The following is a 16,766-nucleotide window of genomic DNA, read 5'->3' as shown; positions in this document are numbered from 1 at the left end:
CTTAGACACGACTGCTCACGTTGTAGGGGTTCACTTCCAAGTCCTATAACTTATTTTTTCCCTTTGTTTAGCCAAGAAGACTGGAAAGGTGATCATCATTGGTTCTGGCGTGTCTGGGTTGGCAGCAGCTCGCCAGCTGCAGAGTTTTGGGATGGATGTCACGGTTCTGGAAGCCAGGGTATGAATTTCTGTGCTGTTTTATTTTGATATTGAAACATAAGCAGTAAGGCATTGGTGCACTTGACACAGTGACTGGAAGCATCTCCGCAGCGTGCCCAGAGGTGGGTGCACTTGGCAGCTTGGTGCTGGAGTCCTGATCTTGTCTCACTGAGAAACAAGTGTGTCCATTTCCATTGGGAATGGACAAATGCTTTGTTAGGGAGGAGTGCACAGTGAGGTGCTCACCACTGGTAATGCCTGGAATCTTCTTCCTTTGGTGATTAAGAACTGATATTTAGTGACTGAGAACTGATATGCTGGGAAGTAGAATGCAAGTCTGCATCTCAAGAGCTCGCCCATAGGTTGGAATCATTGTCTGGAACTGCAGTGTATAGTCAGGCAAAATTTTGTCATGCTCTTTTTGTTCTGCATTAATCTTTCCATGTTTATTACCATGTGCTTAACACACGTCACATGTTGTAAAGTTACACAGAGCTCGATTTTTCCTGGTGCATGAACGAGCTGAATGTTCCTTCAGTAACAAATACATTTCTTTTTCAAGCACTTGTAACTAGAACCTCCTTGATTTGAAATTGAAAATCATTTTTCCATCTAACCTAAACACTTGGAAACAGCTTGATGCTCATCTTAAAGGAAACAAATTAAACTGGCGTTTACCTGGCTTTACTTGGTTTGTTTTCTGTTTTGTTTTGTTTTTTTTCCCCTTTCCTATGTTTAATATGGCAGGAAGAGAAGTGTCACTTAACATATCAAGAATCAAAACCTTTTTTCCCATTTCCAATGTGGGCTGCTGATTTGTGGTTGTCCTCTGGGCTTATAGCTGTCTCTGCTGTGGAGAATAAATGAAAAATTGTCTGATGGCCTTTCCTAACACAAAAATTATTTCTCATAAGCACACATGAATCATTTCCAGTATTGGAATTGCAGTAGGAAGTAGGAGGAGAAAATATAGTACATAATGTAATCTGCCTGTGGGCAGTGAAGGATTTTTCTTACAGTCACAGTAAGTCCTACTGCAGGTGCAGCTAAATCTGTCCAAGTTAATGTGGGCTTCTTTTTAATTTTTTAATGCAACTTCAATATTTTATCCTTTAATTTAGGCAAATCCTTTGCAGAGCTTCTTTACGAAAAGAAATCTACGCTCTGTTCATTGAACTTTTGCCTGTGAGAATGCTGAGCCCGTGTTCTGTCAAGTTTGTGATGACTTTTAAGTAAGATGTGTTGCTGAATGTTGCCAGAGCTGTAATCTCTTGTGCTTTTAAAAGGACCGAGTGGGAGGAAGAGTTGCTACCTTTCGCAAAGGGAACTACGTGGCTGATCTGGGAGCAATGGTGGTAACGGGACTTGGTGAGTTTTACAAAATCAAAAGGAATTGAGGGAGAGAAAGTTGCAGGTCAACATATTTAAAAAATGGGAAGCCCTGCAGCGTTCCCTTTCCTGGCCGGAGTAATTGTGTGTGTCTGATTATTAAGAACGAGATGTTCTGCTTTGGCCTCTTCAGTAGTTACCATTTTTTGTTATTGTGAATTTTCATCATCTTTGAAAGCTCCTGAAGTTAATGTGGAGCTGTGGAAGCTTTTTTTTTGTGTCTCTAAAATAGCTTTTAGTGTGAAATCTGTATTTAATTGCAGCTAGACTTTTCAGGTGTACTCTAACTCCAAAAAATGTCTTCCAGGAGGAAATCCCATGGCTGTGGTCAGCAAACAAGTGAACATGGAGTTGGCTAAGATCAAACAAAAGTGCCCGCTGTACGAAGCAAACGGACAAGCTGTAAGTCTGATGCTAGTTCCATAAATATTTTAAAAATAAACACCATCTCCAATGTGTTTTTATCAGTCTACTGATCTAGCATGAGGCAGCATCCAGGAAGAGGGGGAGGGAACAGCAAACGTGCATGTCCAACTTGAGGCTTTTCTGCAGCCATTCTTCTAAAACCTTTTTCTTCCACGCAAATTTTAATTGGAGATTCTGGAGGTTTTATGGAAGCTAAGCTCCTGTTTGTTCCTCCCAAACACCCTCCCTTCAGGTATTTGTTGGTATCGACAAAATCCTCCCCTAATCCTCCTCCAGGCTGAACAGTCCTGGCTTCCTCAGCCTTTTCTCACAGGAGAGATGCTCCAGTCTGTCAGTCATCTTTTTGGCCTTTCATTGCCCTCTCTTCAGTAGCTCTCTTGTGCTGGGAGATGCAGAGCTGGACACAGTATCTCCCAGTGAGACCTTACCAGTGCTAAGTAGAGGGAAGGATCACTTCCCTTGACCTTCCAGCAATGCTTTGCCAATGCATCCCAGGTTACATACTGTTAAATGTTCTGCATGGCATTGCTAACTCATGTTCACCTTGGTATCCCCCAGGACCCTAGGGTCCTTTTCTGCAAAGCTCCTTCCCACTGGTTGGCCCATAGCATGCCCTAATACCTGGAGTTGCTCCTCCCCAGGTGTAGGACTTTGCACTTCTCCTTGCTGAACTTCATGGGGTTCCTATTACCCTGTCAGGGTCCCACTGGACTGCAGCAGGACATCAGTAGTGTATCATCCACTCTTCTCAGCTTTGTATTATCTGCAAAATTGCTGAGGGTATGCTCTGCCCTGTCATCAATGAAGATGTTCAACAGGGTCGTGGTCATTACCAGCGGCTTCTTGGTATTTCAGTCTTCAGGAGAGTTTCCCAACAGCTCCTTGTTCAGAACAAGTGTTGTGGAATCAGACTGCTCAGTGGGGTCTTGCTCCCCGTGGCTCTGGGAAGTCTGCTGAGACTTAAAGGACTTGCTATTACTGAGCTGTATCCTATTTGCTTTTCACTGAGATGTGTTCTGAGGAAGCATGCCAAGTTCTGACTCGCGTTGACTGGAGGAATGGTAGCATTTGGAATGTTAGTTATGAGATGTTAGGAGTTTAGACTGCACTAGGAAAGGTATCTTTTTCTTTTAAAATCTTTTCTACCACTCCAGTGTTGTATCTCTGAGGCTTAGAGCTATGGTGACCTAGATTTTCTTCTATTTGTGATTAGGATATTAAGAACAAAGTTTGTTCTTTTGGCTCATAGGTTCCAAAAGAGAAAGATGAAATGGTGGAGCAAGAATTCAATCGTCTGTTGGAAGCCACCTCCTATCTCAGTCATCAGCTGGATTTTAATGTTCTCAATAATAAGCCTGTCTCCCTAGGTCAGGCTCTGGAGGTTGTCATACAGTAAGTGACTTCACTCTTCACCATAGAATTTTGTATTTTATGGAGGACTACAAAAAATACTGTGAGACAGTTGGGATGCTCCTAGGGTGAGCACTGCACACTCAATGGGAGGCTTGGTCTCTTCTAGCTTCTTGTTCGTGCAGGTATTTCCTATTTATTGTAGCAAAATATGCCAAAGACATCTAAGATAGCAAACATCTTTTCTTGAATGCTTCCCAAAGGTCACTACTACAGTAACTGATAGTGGATAATTGACTTAATGTGCAGGGGTGTACTTACTGTCCATTTATTCCATTGTAAATGTAATGGCTTTTCTAATAGACCTTTTAATAATTCTAGGTAACATCAGACTTGTATTTTAACTAGTCATGTTCTTCATTTACAGAAACTTGTATGAATTTTCTTGTTGCTGTACTAGTGTTTTCTTAAAAGATCCCGTGTGCTTTTATGCATTACATCTAGATTACAATAATGAGCTTTCTTGGTACTGCTTGGATTTCATACTGAGCTGACTCTTTCTTTTTGCCTCTTCCAGATTGCAGGAGAAACACGTGAAGGATGAGCAGATTGAACACTGGAAAAAAATAGTGAAAACACAGGAGGAGTTGAAAGATCTTCTTAACAAGGTCAGATTTTGTCCAGTGATGACATTAGAACAGGAAGGTACCACCGTGTTTCTCCAACAATGGCAAAATGTTCCAAAGAAAACCCAAACACCACCACAAAACAGTTGCTATTAATACTGTTCTTAAAAAAATAAAAATAAAAAATAAAATCTGTTTTAAGGGTTGCCAGGAATCACTGCTATGACAGAGGAGGCCTAAAGATTCATGCTGCTTTTCTAACCTTCCAAAACTTTTTACTTCGCCTTCAGAAATAATTAGGGAAAGGACCTAATATTTTATATCAAAAGACAGTAAGCAGTAGTGGAATAGAAGATTCTTTAAAGGAATTTAAAAGCTACCATACAAGCTTTGAGTAGTTTTTTCCCCCCTTCTTTAAGAGAACTTTGTCCCCATGCGTGAAGAGGAGTGCAGGGGGTTAGGTCAAAGAGGTAAAACATCAGTCTAGGAAAAGAAAGGGAGAAGACACATGATCAACCAGTGTTATGTCATAGCTTTTGTTGGAGTTGTTAGAGGGGGAATACCAATGGCAATCACTGTGAAAACCCTTTGAAAGTTGTGTTTGGAGGAAAGGATGATCACATCTACAATTTGTAGTGTAGGAACAGTGTTCCAGGCTGTCTCTGGAGTCCCACTTGGTTCTGGTAGGTGGGATCTCTATTTCCACAGTTTCCCAAATGAAGAAATGTCTGAGGACAGCTAATTTTGTTTTTCCATTAACAAGGTCGGAAAACTTCGATGTTGGGCTTAAGCCATGTTCTTCTGTAGCTGGTGGTATTTATTGTGATTTTGTGGATGTAGAATTGCATATAAGTAACATCTGGGAATCTCTTTGGTGCAGTGGTATAGTTTGAGGTGAATATCCATTTTACACAGTAACTCACATGAAATCTATCTACCCCCATATTTTCCTTACTTTTTCCTGCTTTTTAAAAAGATGGTGAATTTAAAAGAGAAGATTAAAGAACTCCACCAGCAGTATAAGGAAGCATCAGAAGTGAAGCCACCTCGGGATATCACAGCAGAGTTCCTTGTGAAGAGTAAACACAGAGATCTGACTGCACTTTGCAAGGTAAAGGATGACATACATGCGACACTCAATTGAATGATCTCTTAAGACTTCCCCAGCCAAGTAAAATAATCTTATCTAAATGTTTCCACAACTCTCACTCAGTCCTAACACCCTCATGGAATGTGATGGGTTGTAACTCTGGGTTGGTAAGCTGATGGTAAAGCTGTATTTAATACCTCAGTTACAATGGAGCATGTTAACATGCTGAAGGCTTGGATTTAGCTACCTGTGTTAGATCACGTCAGGGAGCATTTAGTGTGGTGAGGGCTGAATTTTAGGTCAGATTTGATCTCCAGCACTACTTGGTCCCACAAAAGCCTGAAATAAAAACCTGTCTCTGTAGAGAGATGCTCCTTCTTTAAGATGAGAAAGATGCTTTCCTGATAAAAGGCCTCCTCTCTATCCAAAGGCTTTACGCAGCTTTATCTTGACAAGCAAAGTCTCCCTTTGTGTATATGTTGGTGTGAGAGTATGCATTGAAAGAAAACCCTAGGAACCATTCTTTTGATGGTTGTGAAAGACACCCTGCTAGCCCAGGTCAGATGGAACCAAGGGTCATTTTTCAGCTGCTGCTTCATCAGAAAATGTGAACTTCTACTTGAAAGGCCAATGTGTTTGGGCTGCTTGGTAGTGTTGTGGATATTTCCAGTCCTTTTCTTGTCAGCTAGAAAGGACAGCAGATCCTTGTGCACTGATAATATCATCTGGAGCACTAATTGATGTCACAGGATGCACTGAAAAGTCAAAATGGTTTCCTTGGATAAAGAAAATGACTGAGGTTTTTGGCGAATGCCACCCTCCTCCTGTCCCTCCCCTGCCCATGCCAAGAATCAGAAGTACTGCTGAGTTGCACTGTACAAATTGTAATTTTGTGCTGCTTTTGTCTTCCCTCTGGGCTAGGTACTGAGTTAGTGGGGATCCAGCTTTTTAGACTAATGCAGACATTTTAAAGTGGGGTTCATCTCTCCTGTGTATGCGAATGAAAAATTCTAGGCTTGAGCTAAAGGTGTTCATCTTGCTTCTGGTGTATTTACTCTGCTTCCCTCTTCGTGGCTTTTCCAGTAAAGATAACAAGATTGAGCTGAGGAATTCAGTTTTTATAATTGAATACGTTGAGTTTGTACAACGTAACAATAAATAGGTGAGATCCACTCCAAGAAACTGGAAGTAAAGGTTTTCTATGCAGCTTCTTTTGCCCTTTTTCTAGAAAAAGATTTCTCTTTAGCTCTGGGATGCACAAAATGACCCTGGCAAAAGGGAGAGTCGATGTGTGCTCACAACAGGGAGCAACAACAAAGTCCTTATTGCAGTGAAATCATTTCCTTTGTTTTCTCTTTATTAAGAAAAGCCAAATCCAACTCGTAGAACCCTAATACAGAAAAAATATGTGGCCTTTAATTATTGTAGCATTAATTATTGTTGTATGTATTTTGATGAAATCTGTTGTGGGGGGAAAAGTCTTTTTATCCATGTAGCAGGTAAAACTTCTCATGTGTTTGGCTGCTGAATATTCAATACATATTCAAAAATGGTAATCTGCTAATTATGGCTGCGTTTACATGCCTCTATTAATAACCTGATCACGTGAAATCTTTGCACTTAATAGATGTAGTGCATAGGGGAGAGTAGTAAGTCTTCTATTTTGTCACCAGTTGACAGCTTTGCACTCTTGTCACTGTTATTGGACACTCCAAATTATTCCACCTGGAAAATGTGATGTGTGAACCGTATGTGGCCCCACTGGCACTCCTCATCCTTAGCAGGAATGGGGGGGAAAAAAGGAGAAGAAAGAGCTCAGGGGCTGAGGTAAGGCCAGGCAGATCGTGTTCAGTGACTGGGGCAGGTAGAACAGAGTCAACTTGGGGAAGATGAATGTAATTTATTAATTTATTATGGTGTTTTTCGTTTGTTCTTTTTGGGAAAAAAAGAAACCCACTCTAAAGGAAAAATGCATTAGATCGTGTCTTTGCCTTTTGCAGGGCCTTGGAAAACTCTGTTTAACATTAACTATTATTTTTCAATAGAGAAGTAAGAATAGAAATAGAAACCCTTAAAATTCTGGAACCCTAATGGATCTTCGTGTTCCTCAGATCTGAGTGTTCAAATTCCTGGTATCTTGGCACAGCTCTTTCCTGCAGTGTGGCCTAGGCTTCTGTGTAAGGGAGCAGCAGAAGAGTACAGTATGCTGGATTAAATGTTGGAAAAACTAAGAGGTTTCACTGAAACCCATGAGTCTGGTGGTTATTTCTCTTGGAGCCAGAGCAGCAGGATGCCGTGCAGAATCTCTCGGTCCTTTTGAACGTCAGCTGAGTTTAACGTGAGCTTTTCATCGTGTTTAGGAGTACGATGAATTGGCAGAAACGCAAGGAAAGCTGGAAGAGAAGCTGCAGGAACTTGAAGCCAATCCACCAAGGTAAGGATAGGGATGATAAAGATGAGTAATCAGGAAAGCAGGGCATTAATTATGTAGCACTCTTTATTTCTGAAGGGAAGGTTCTAGTTTCCCTTGTTGTTGTACATGTTCCCTTCATGTCACACGTGAACTCCTCGTGGCAGATGTGACTTGGCTGGGTTTGGTTTTGGTGTTTGCTTTGTGTTGGTTCTTTTTCCTCCCACTAAGGAGGAACTGACAGCATACATTTTCCAAAGCAGCACCTTTACAACGTCCTGCTCCAACAAGCTAAATCCCTTTTGTATTCTGTTCTTTTCCAGTGATGTTTATCTGTCTTCAAGGGATAGGCAAATCCTTGACTGGCATTTTGCAAACTTGGAATTTGCTAATGCTACACCTCTCTCTACGCTTTCTCTGAAGCACTGGGACCAGGTAGCTAATTAATTAATATATTTATTCTGCGATATACTACGAAATCTGTTTCATTCCCTTGGGAGCTTCTCTGGGTTAACGATCTCAAAACTGGAGGGGTATCTGCCTTGATGCAAATGCTGACCTCTTGGATGTTGTCATTCCCCAGTGAAATTCCAGGAAGCTTTCTCTGAGTGTTGAAACAACCTGTAATAATACTGTCTCCTAAAACTTATTACTATCATAGGTTTTAAAACTTATTAGGCTCATTCTTTGAAAACGTTTATTGGAAACATCGCACCACTCTACAGAGTTGCTGATTATTTTCTACGGAGTGACGCGACTTCGTTATAAACGTGGACTTTCCTGTGTCTTCATTTTAGGACGATGACTTTGAATTCACAGGCAGCCACCTGACTGTGAGGAATGGGTATTCCTGCGTGCCCGTGGCCTTGGCAGAGGGGTTGGACATTAAGTTAAACACAGCAGTTCGGCAGGTTCGCTATACAGCTTCAGGTACGTGAAGCCACCTCGTGATAACAACTGCCTTGAGGGAAAATGATGAAATAAATTAGAGCTCAGTGCTTCTGGAAGCGGATGGATCTCATGGAATGCTCCTGTCTTATGTTTTAGGTTAGAAAAAGCCACGTTTCTTATTGTGTTGGGTTATGTAGGAAGCTTTAACAGATTAATAAATCTTTAGCGGGTTTTGCTTCTTTCTGTGGCTGGCTTGACTCCACTGTTTTCAGCTGTAATTACCAATTAAGAGTTTCATGTTCATTCTCCCATCTCTTCGCTCTGTTGTAACCAAAGTTTTTGGAGGAAGAGGACTTTGACTGCTGAAGATAGCACAGGCTCTGCTTTGGGAAGTATAAGTGAGTGTGAGATCCTAATGGAAGGAATACAGCTGTTCCTCAATACGTTGATCTTGGGGTAACTCAGGGAGAGGCACACCCTGTGGACTGTGTAGTTATACATGTATTTAAACAGCTCTTACTGGCCTAGGTGAACCTTTAGGCTTATCCCAGTGTGGTCCTTCACGGATGCTCTGTCAGTTCCATGTTTTGGGATTTCCACTGTGTGGCTGGTAATGTTTGCTTGCCTAGAGGTTAAGTTAAGCTTGGTAAAGTTTTCTCTATAACCTAAACGGTTTCTGCTGTGGCTATGTTTTTATGATTAGTCTTCTAAATTTTTGTTAATCCAACGCTGAGGCCTTCACGAGGCCTCTTACCTCTCCTATTAAATGATGGTTTTTCTCTTTTTTTTTTACCAGGCTGTGAAGTGATCGCAGTAAACACTCGATCTACTAGCCAGACGTTCATTTATAAATGTGATGCTGTGCTCTGTACCCTTCCCTTGGGAGTCCTGAAGCAGCAGCCTCCAGCAGTACAGTTTGTGCCTCCTCTCCCTGAGTGGAAAACTTCAGCAGTGCAGCGTATGGGATTCGGCAACCTTAACAAGGTCAGCCCTCATGGAGGGAACTGCAGCGGGGCAGGGGTTGGGAAGGGTGGAATCTGCAGTGGTGGTGGTGGATGAAAGGAGGATGTTTCTTCTGCTCCTCCTTTGCTCGGCTTTGGTGTTTGAAAATCATCTGAAGAACTGTAAAGGACTTCTCTGTATCCTGTATCATTTTTAACAAGGATCTGTGGTAGATTAACGTGGCACGTTTACCATAGCTTGGTAAGCAGGAAACTTATAATGTAAAAGGATGGGTATTAACCTATGGAACATAGTCAAGGTATACCCTTGCATGTGTGAAGTATATATCTCCAGATTTCCCTTCCTGGACCTCTTCAGTGATGAAAATCAGTTAATGTAATTGTCTTTGTTTTGACTTTTTTCCCCGAGCTCTTCCTAATTTTATTGATTCTTTGCTTCTAGGTTGTGTTGTGTTTTGATCGTGTCTTCTGGGATCCAAGTGTCAATTTGTTTGGTCACGTTGGCAGCACTACTGCAAGCAGAGGGGAACTCTTCTTGTTTTGGAACCTGTACAAAGGTATTTGTGCTGCATGTCTACATCTGCCAGTTTCTTGTTTTTTATAGATTCAGGTCCAGAAAAGAGCACTTCTTAAGGTGCTGTTATTTTTCACATATGAATGTGACAAGAAAGTAGTATTTGTAGGAAGGCAAATAGAAGCAGAGACCTGTGGTAAATTAGGACAGAACATGGAAGAGTATGGGTTCACCTGTGCTGAGTTTGAGGCTATATCTATTAAATTACGTTGCTTCCTATTGGGTCAGATGGCTGAAATGGGAAAAGTTGATTACACTTTCTTATGGATAGGTAGGTGACAATTAATGTGATAGCAGGATGGTGGAATAAAGTAGAACTGACCAACTTTGTGATGCTGCAGTCACTTATTTATGAGTTGTATTTCTGTAGCCATAGCATTTTAAGACTGCTACAGCTTAGAGAACAAATGAGAGAAAAAATTATCAGTCCAGAAACAAAGAAAAAACCTGGCAGCATCACAGCACATGTGTTGTTGTCTGAACCCTTCTCAGAATTGCTCTTTTTCTGGATGTTCTACTGCTTCTCCTTTTGGCTCAGTTTGAGACTTGTTTCATCTGAGCGTGCATTGGTAATGAAGAAATCAAGGTAATTTGTACAAGTGAGCTATTTATGCAGGCTGTGCTGATCTTGGTGAAGTTTTATCATAGATTTTCTTCTTTCTATCAGATCGTTTGGGAGATATTGAGTTACCTGGAACATGTAGCACAGATGACTGGTAAATCCTAGTGTAAAAGTCAGTGTCTTCTCCCAGATAAATCCTTTCCCCTCTTATACATGCTCTCCTTCCTGAGAAGTGTGTTGGTTTTCAATACGTCAGTTTTCTTGATAATTCCAAGTATTACCATAGTGTCTATTCATCTGTTTTCATCTTGGTAATTCCAGGTGATAGGGGATGATTGAGAAATAGTATTACCTGTTGAACTTGTTGGTTTTTTGGCCTTGTGATTTAGCTGCAGATAATGGTCAGACTTGTCTGGTTGAAATGTTACGATTTCAATAATTCTCTTCTTTTTCTCCCTCCCTGGTTAGCACCCATCTTGTTGGCCTTGGTAGCAGGAGAAGCAGCAGGAATCATGGAAAATATCAGTGATGATGTCATTGTTGGACGATGTCTGGCCATCCTCAAAGGCATATTTGGCAGCAGTGCTGTGCCACAGGTTAGTTTGAATAGGTCCTCCACTGAGATGTCTGTATATTACAGTAGTATAAGAGTGTATGGTAACTTTAATGTGCCAGTTGACAGAGCAAACACTGGAAGGCATGAGCAGTATTTCACATAAGGAGTAGGTTCCATTCATCTTCCTTATTGTGGGGTAATTGTAGAGCTGTTACTGAAAGTGGCTTTGTCTTCCTCAGCCTTCTGCTGTTCTCTGTGTGGTGGTCAGCCATCCAAAGGAAGAAGCAGTTCTCAGTTGTGCTGAGTTCTCTTAAGTGCACATTTATTTTAACGTGTTTGTAGTTTGGCTGCTTACATGCTGTAAGCACTTGATAGTGGAGAAACTTGCTGGATGCCATTCAGCAGTCTGGATACACCACGCTCTCATTTGTGCTATCCGATGAACTGAATGCAGAACTTGCTGTGCAAGTACATCTGTCAAAGTGGGGAAGTAAAGTTAAACCAAAGCAACAACACTTCATTGGAATGTAATCCATTCTTCTTCTTGCTGTGCTTTTTTTTCTTGTTACTGTCGTCTTTTCTCTTTCTGGCTGGGTTTTCATTTCCTTGATACAGGTGTAACCTGACCCAGCTTTCCTGTAGGTCCCCCTTGGGTATTGAGGCCCACTGTGAGGTCTCCCCAGAGCCTTCAGCCTCCAGGCTGAACAACCCCCATCTCCCTCCCTTTTGTCCTTCAGTTTGTATCTTTTGTATTTGGTACTAACTATAGAACACAAACTGTGTCAGCAACTGAAGTTTCTCTTGTCTCAGCCCAAAGAGACTGTGGTGTCCCGTTGGCGTGCTGATCCGTGGGCCCGGGGCTCGTACTCCTATGTAGCAGCTGGATCTTCTGGAAATGACTATGACTTGATGGCTCAACCAATTACTCCAGGGCCAGCCATTCCAGGTGCTCCACAGGTGAGATATTTCTCGGTTCTTTGTAGAGATATGTCAAAATATGATGGGGAGGAGAGGGAGAGGAAGCAACAATTCTCTCCCAGACTGGGAGCCAGCACAGTGAGGACCTAAGACATCTCCAGTTCTTTGGGAAGATGAAGTCTTGAAAGCAAAAGCAGAAGGGGCTGTAGGGCTTCAGCTTTATTGAAGTGGTTCTTATAGTGGTACAAGTCTCTAATAAGCATAGCCATTAATAACATGATTCTCTATGGAGTAAATAAGACAAAATTGTTTTCCTCCTCCTTCGTATGAGATCAAACTGCTCTAACCGAAGTGAATTGCTGAAGCTTTCTTTAGCAGGTATTGTACTAGACTTCATTTTCTAGCATCAGACATGGTCATTCGTTTTTAACATAGATATAAATTTGGTCATAGAATTGTAGATAGAACATTGGAGTTCTTTTTCAGTATACAGCCTAGGAGGCGAATCTCTTGATCTGCTTCTCAAGCATTGCTTTTGAAGTAGAGTTCTGTTATCATTGTATCAAAGCAAATATATTGGCAAGTAACAGGAAAGTATTTCCTCACCTTATTTATTACAAACACGAAATACTCCTGTGAATTGAAAGAGATAAAGATTTTCATGGTATTTTGTAGGATAGCTTAAAATCGTCCTAATAAAGTCAACTTTGTGCACTGTTCTAATGGTATGAGGACTGCGGTGTGTGATTAGAGAACACGGAAATTCTTCAAGCTTGCTGTAGAACCTGAAAGACTTGGAACTGAAGCTGTGCAGAAGTCCTAACAGTGTTCTCTGTTCCTCTTTGCAGCCTATTCCTCGCCTGTTTTTTGCAGGAGAGCACACAATTCGTAACTACCCTGCCACTGTACATGGTGCTTTACTGAGTGGACTGAGAGAAGCAGGTCGCATCGCAGACCAATTTCTTGGGGCCATGTACACTTTGCCCCGCCAGCCTACGCCTGGGGTCCCCACACAACAAGCTCCCAGCATCTAAGGGAATGAGGAGGGATCAGAAGAGGAGTAACAAAGCCACGGAGCTGCTGCTGGGTGAACTGCTGGGGGTGAAGGCATTCATGTAGTCTGTTCAGAGCATCTGCTGAAGGGACTCGGCCATGAGTTACTGCGTTAGAATGGCTTTACAAAAGCCAGTTGGCTTGGCAACCCTTGACAAAAACCTCGAAAAGCTATTTCAAGTGTCAGCATATACAGAATTCTTTACTACCAGCTTGGTCAGGGAGGTTTATTTTGACTCTGTGGATGCTTTTTGGAAGTCAGGCTCATAGTTGGAATTTTAGAGGGTTTTATTCTACCTGTTCATGTACTTACAATCCAGTAATTGCAGAAAAGGCCCTTTAGAAGTTGGCTTCTACAAACAGTAGCTTAGTGTAGAATTTATGGAAACACTTTTGCTTAATTTTGTTCTGAAAAATGTTTTCGACCAATGTTGTTACTTCCCAGCATGGAAGGATTTGGTGCAGCCATTTCCCTACCTGTAACAGCACATCACACCCCTCCAAAGTGTGCTGAGCATGCTGCTGTGTTAAACATTTTCAACAACAGGAATGACCCCAATTGGATATTCCGAAGTTAAAAGCCAGGAAAAATGACTCGTATTTGGTTCTGTAGAAGCAGAGTTGCCCGGGCAGTAAGCTTGTGAAGGGCTTCATCTCATGGTCAGTGCGTGCTGCAGATGGGCTGTGCATGGTGGGTTTTCACCCCTTTCTTTCAAAGCCCAAAGGAAATTCTTTTCTTTCTGCTGGGTTGAGGAGGCGATATTGCAGCTGCCAGGTTATCCTGGAAGTGACTTGGACTTGTTTTCCTTCTCTCACTCAGTGCACAGAACATTCTTCTCATTGCATAGAGAGCTCTTATTGAATCATGTAGGGCCTTCTCTCTCCTTTCTCTAGTTAGCACTGTGTTTTTTCTTCTTCAAACTTTTCTCATCTGTCTTCCTAGAGTTGACTTACATCTCTCAAACCGTGGTCTCCTTTCTCACTTTTCTACTTCCCCTTTTTTAAATAATTCTTTGTTCTCTCTGCTCTGTGTGTACGTGTGTGATCTGTCCCACCTTCTGTTCCACTGGTGGACTGGTACTCCCCCACTGCCTGCTCTTCCCTCTGCAGTTACACTGCTCACCTTGTCCTGAAGAAGATGCACAGACAAAGATGACTGCAGCCCCTATTTATTTATAGCTGTGTTGGTTCTGTCTGCAGGCTTTCAGTCTTGGTATCGTTGCTTCTACTGTTTTCTTGTGCCTCATTCCTAGAGCTGGAGATTGTTCTTCCTTCTGACTGTGTCTGTTATCTTTATAGGCAGAGCTTCTGATGGGCACTGAGAACAGGGGCTCTCTGTTATGGTGGGGGCAATGGGATAAATCAGAGCTGGTTGTCCTTGCTTTCCCCTCCAGGAGGTGAGAGGGACTTGGTGGTGCTTGGTTAGGAACTGGAAGTCCAGCAGGGCACAGAGGAGCGGTGTCCAAGGGAAGATTCAGAGGGCTTAGGCTTATTTGAGACTTAAAGATCCCCCCTTCTGCTTAGGTAAAAGCCTACCTGGAATAGAACCACAGAATGGTTTGGGTTGGAAGGGACCTTTAACATCATTTAGTTCCAACCCCCTGCTATAGGCAGGGACACCTCCTTCTAGAGCAGGTTGCTCACAGCCCCATCCATCCTGGCCTTGAATGTTTCCAGTGATGGGGGCATTCACAACCTCACTGCAACCGGTTCCAGCATCTCACTGCCCTCACAGTGGTGAATACTACTGAGAGAAATGGTGTTCCGTGATGACAGCGTCACAAGCCTCTAAAATCCATCAGCAGCTGATCTGGTTTCTTGGCTGTTGTGATGGAAGATGGGAAGTGGATCTGAGGATCGGGTGCTGCACTCCGTAACGTGGCTTTCAGCCTCTGTAGGTCTCTGTATTCATAGGATTGTTAATGCTGCTGTCTATGGCCATGAGGACTGTCCTCCTCCTTTAGCAGTGTCAAACACTCAGACAAGCTCCTCTGGTCACTGGAAACTAAAATAGTCCTTAGCAAAGAAAGCCAAACTATATTTTCCAAAGCCACATCAGATAACCAGTGTTCTTTTCAGAGTCAATGTTCTCCTGCTTTATGTTCATTCTGACAGAGACTTAGCGGGTTATTCTGTGGACCAAATCCCTTTAAACGTGCAGTAATTTGTCTGAGACATTCACACGGAAACAAATTTCCTTCCACGTGTTGCCATTGCTTTCCAAGTGAACAGCTCAACGTACTCTGGGCTTTTAGGAGCTCTTGAGGATCAGGACACAGATGTGCTCCCTGCATGGCCCAGGTTCTCATGGTCAGTAGCACTGCTTGCACCCAAAGGAGACAGGAGCAGTGGTTGGGTGAAGGTCCCAGCCTGCTCCCTTTGTTTTTTGGTTGTGTCCTGGGGGGTTGCTGGGGTGGAGAAGCACCATTACCCCACAGCCAGCTGAAGATCTGCAGACTGGGGACAGCTGGCCCAGTGTGGGTTGACCTCAAGCTGAGGTTCAGCTCTGTCAGGCCATGGGATGAAGCTTCCTTCGCTCGTCCAGGAGCAGGAGTTCTCTGCTCCTTGCAGCACTCGTGTTCCTGAGCGTGTCTCCCAGCACTTAGCAGCCATTTACCTGCAGCTTCTGTCCTCTAGGGGCTGACTTCCACCTGCCTCTGCTGGTGGCTCCTGCTCCAGGCTGGCATTGAGGAGCGTGTTGCCCTGCTCTTTTTGCCAGGCTCTGTTTGGTGGACCTTTGGTACCACCTGCAATGGCTGTTCCCATCGAAGTGCTGCCTCTGCCATTTTCCCATCACCTGTGACCTGCTGAGGAGCAGGAAGAATGGCAATGGAATGGATCACCAGATCTCCCTCTCAGCATCCTTCCTCACAGCGTGGTCTCCTTCCAGCTGCTGCTGTGTGCTTGCCCTGATGTCCCCATGCAGCAGCTGATCTGTTGGGACAGGTTGGGATTGAAGGCAGCCGGGCTCCGTCCCAAATGTGTGCGACGGACGCTGGCTGCACCCTCTGCTTGCATTGCTCCCCCTCTGTGCTCAGGGACTCGCCACTTCTCGCTCTATGGGTACGTGAACTGTATTTCTGAGAATAAAACTGATTGGTGCTGTGTCTTTTTGGGTTTGTTTTTTTTGGGGGGGGAGAGGGGAGAGGGGAGTCTTTCTAGTTGAACCTTCTGTGCTGAAGACGTACTGCTGGAGTTCACTAAGTGTTTGGATGGTGCCTTTAGGTGTATGGCTCAGCTCTGAGGCTGCCCTGTGCAGGGCCAGGGGTTGGACTCAGTGATCCCTTCCAGCTCGGGGTGTTCTGTGTCTGTGTAAGGTGGAGGACCACAGAAACCCACAGCTCTGGGTCCTGAGTGAACGCATGCACTCACTTGTCAGGGTTGTGCTTTGTGGATGGGCAGATGAGCAGGAAGACACGTGCTCCTGGGTCCTCTGGAAATCTGAGTTTTTGTCAGGTGCTAGCATCTATTTTGCAATAAACGACTGTTAGCTCAGGGTCTTTGTGTTCACTCTTTGTATGGAACTGAGGATGCTTGCTATGGTCCTGGCTGTAGTGCAAAGCATTTGCCAAGCATGGTTTCTCTGTTTCGTTGCCTTTAGCGATTGTCTGGATCATAAACATAGAAAAATAACAACAACCTTCTGGGGTGTTCTGGTTTCTTCTTTCACTGCAAACCTTCCCAGCTGACCAGGTCTCGTGCTGTGTCTGAAGGGCTCAGCAGAGCGCGCTGCAGTGAGCGAGGTGCTCGCTTCCTCTTGTGGCTTGAAATCACAGAGTGGCCCCATAAAGGGGGGGGGT

General features: G+C 43.3%; 1 protein-coding gene across 2 annotated transcripts in view; it reads left to right on the top strand.

Annotated features, from left to right (window-relative positions):
• KDM1A (lysine demethylase 1A) overlaps nucleotides 1-16,075 on the top strand; it is a 31,825-nt gene extending 15,750 nt beyond the window's left edge. For both annotated transcript variants that reach the window (XM_021375423.1, XM_021375422.1), the window contains 14 exons: nucleotides 72-178; nucleotides 1,446-1,527; nucleotides 1,856-1,950; nucleotides 3,224-3,366; nucleotides 3,902-3,992; nucleotides 4,927-5,061; nucleotides 7,401-7,474; nucleotides 7,774-7,885; nucleotides 8,248-8,380; nucleotides 9,138-9,325; nucleotides 9,746-9,860; nucleotides 10,908-11,035; nucleotides 11,806-11,952; nucleotides 12,762-16,075. In XM_021375423.1, the coding sequence (XP_021231098.1) occupies nucleotides 72-178; nucleotides 1,446-1,527; nucleotides 1,856-1,950; nucleotides 3,224-3,366; nucleotides 3,902-3,992; nucleotides 4,927-5,061; nucleotides 7,401-7,474; nucleotides 7,774-7,885; nucleotides 8,248-8,380; nucleotides 9,138-9,325; nucleotides 9,746-9,860; nucleotides 10,908-11,035; nucleotides 11,806-11,952; nucleotides 12,762-12,947 (1,736 nt within the window). In that variant the 3' untranslated portion in view covers nucleotides 12,948-16,075. The remainder of the gene's footprint in view (nucleotides 1-71; nucleotides 179-1,445; nucleotides 1,528-1,855; nucleotides 1,951-3,223; nucleotides 3,367-3,901; nucleotides 3,993-4,926; nucleotides 5,062-7,400; nucleotides 7,475-7,773; nucleotides 7,886-8,247; nucleotides 8,381-9,137; nucleotides 9,326-9,745; nucleotides 9,861-10,907; nucleotides 11,036-11,805; nucleotides 11,953-12,761) is intronic.

The sequence above is a fragment of the Numida meleagris genome, chromosome 22 (assembly GCF_002078875.1).
Source record: "Numida meleagris isolate 19003 breed g44 Domestic line chromosome 22, NumMel1.0, whole genome shotgun sequence".
NCBI lineage: Eukaryota > Metazoa > Chordata > Aves > Galliformes > Numididae > Numida > Numida meleagris.
Note: the sequence above shows the minus strand (reverse complement) of the source record. Positions and strands in the feature narration are given on the sequence as shown.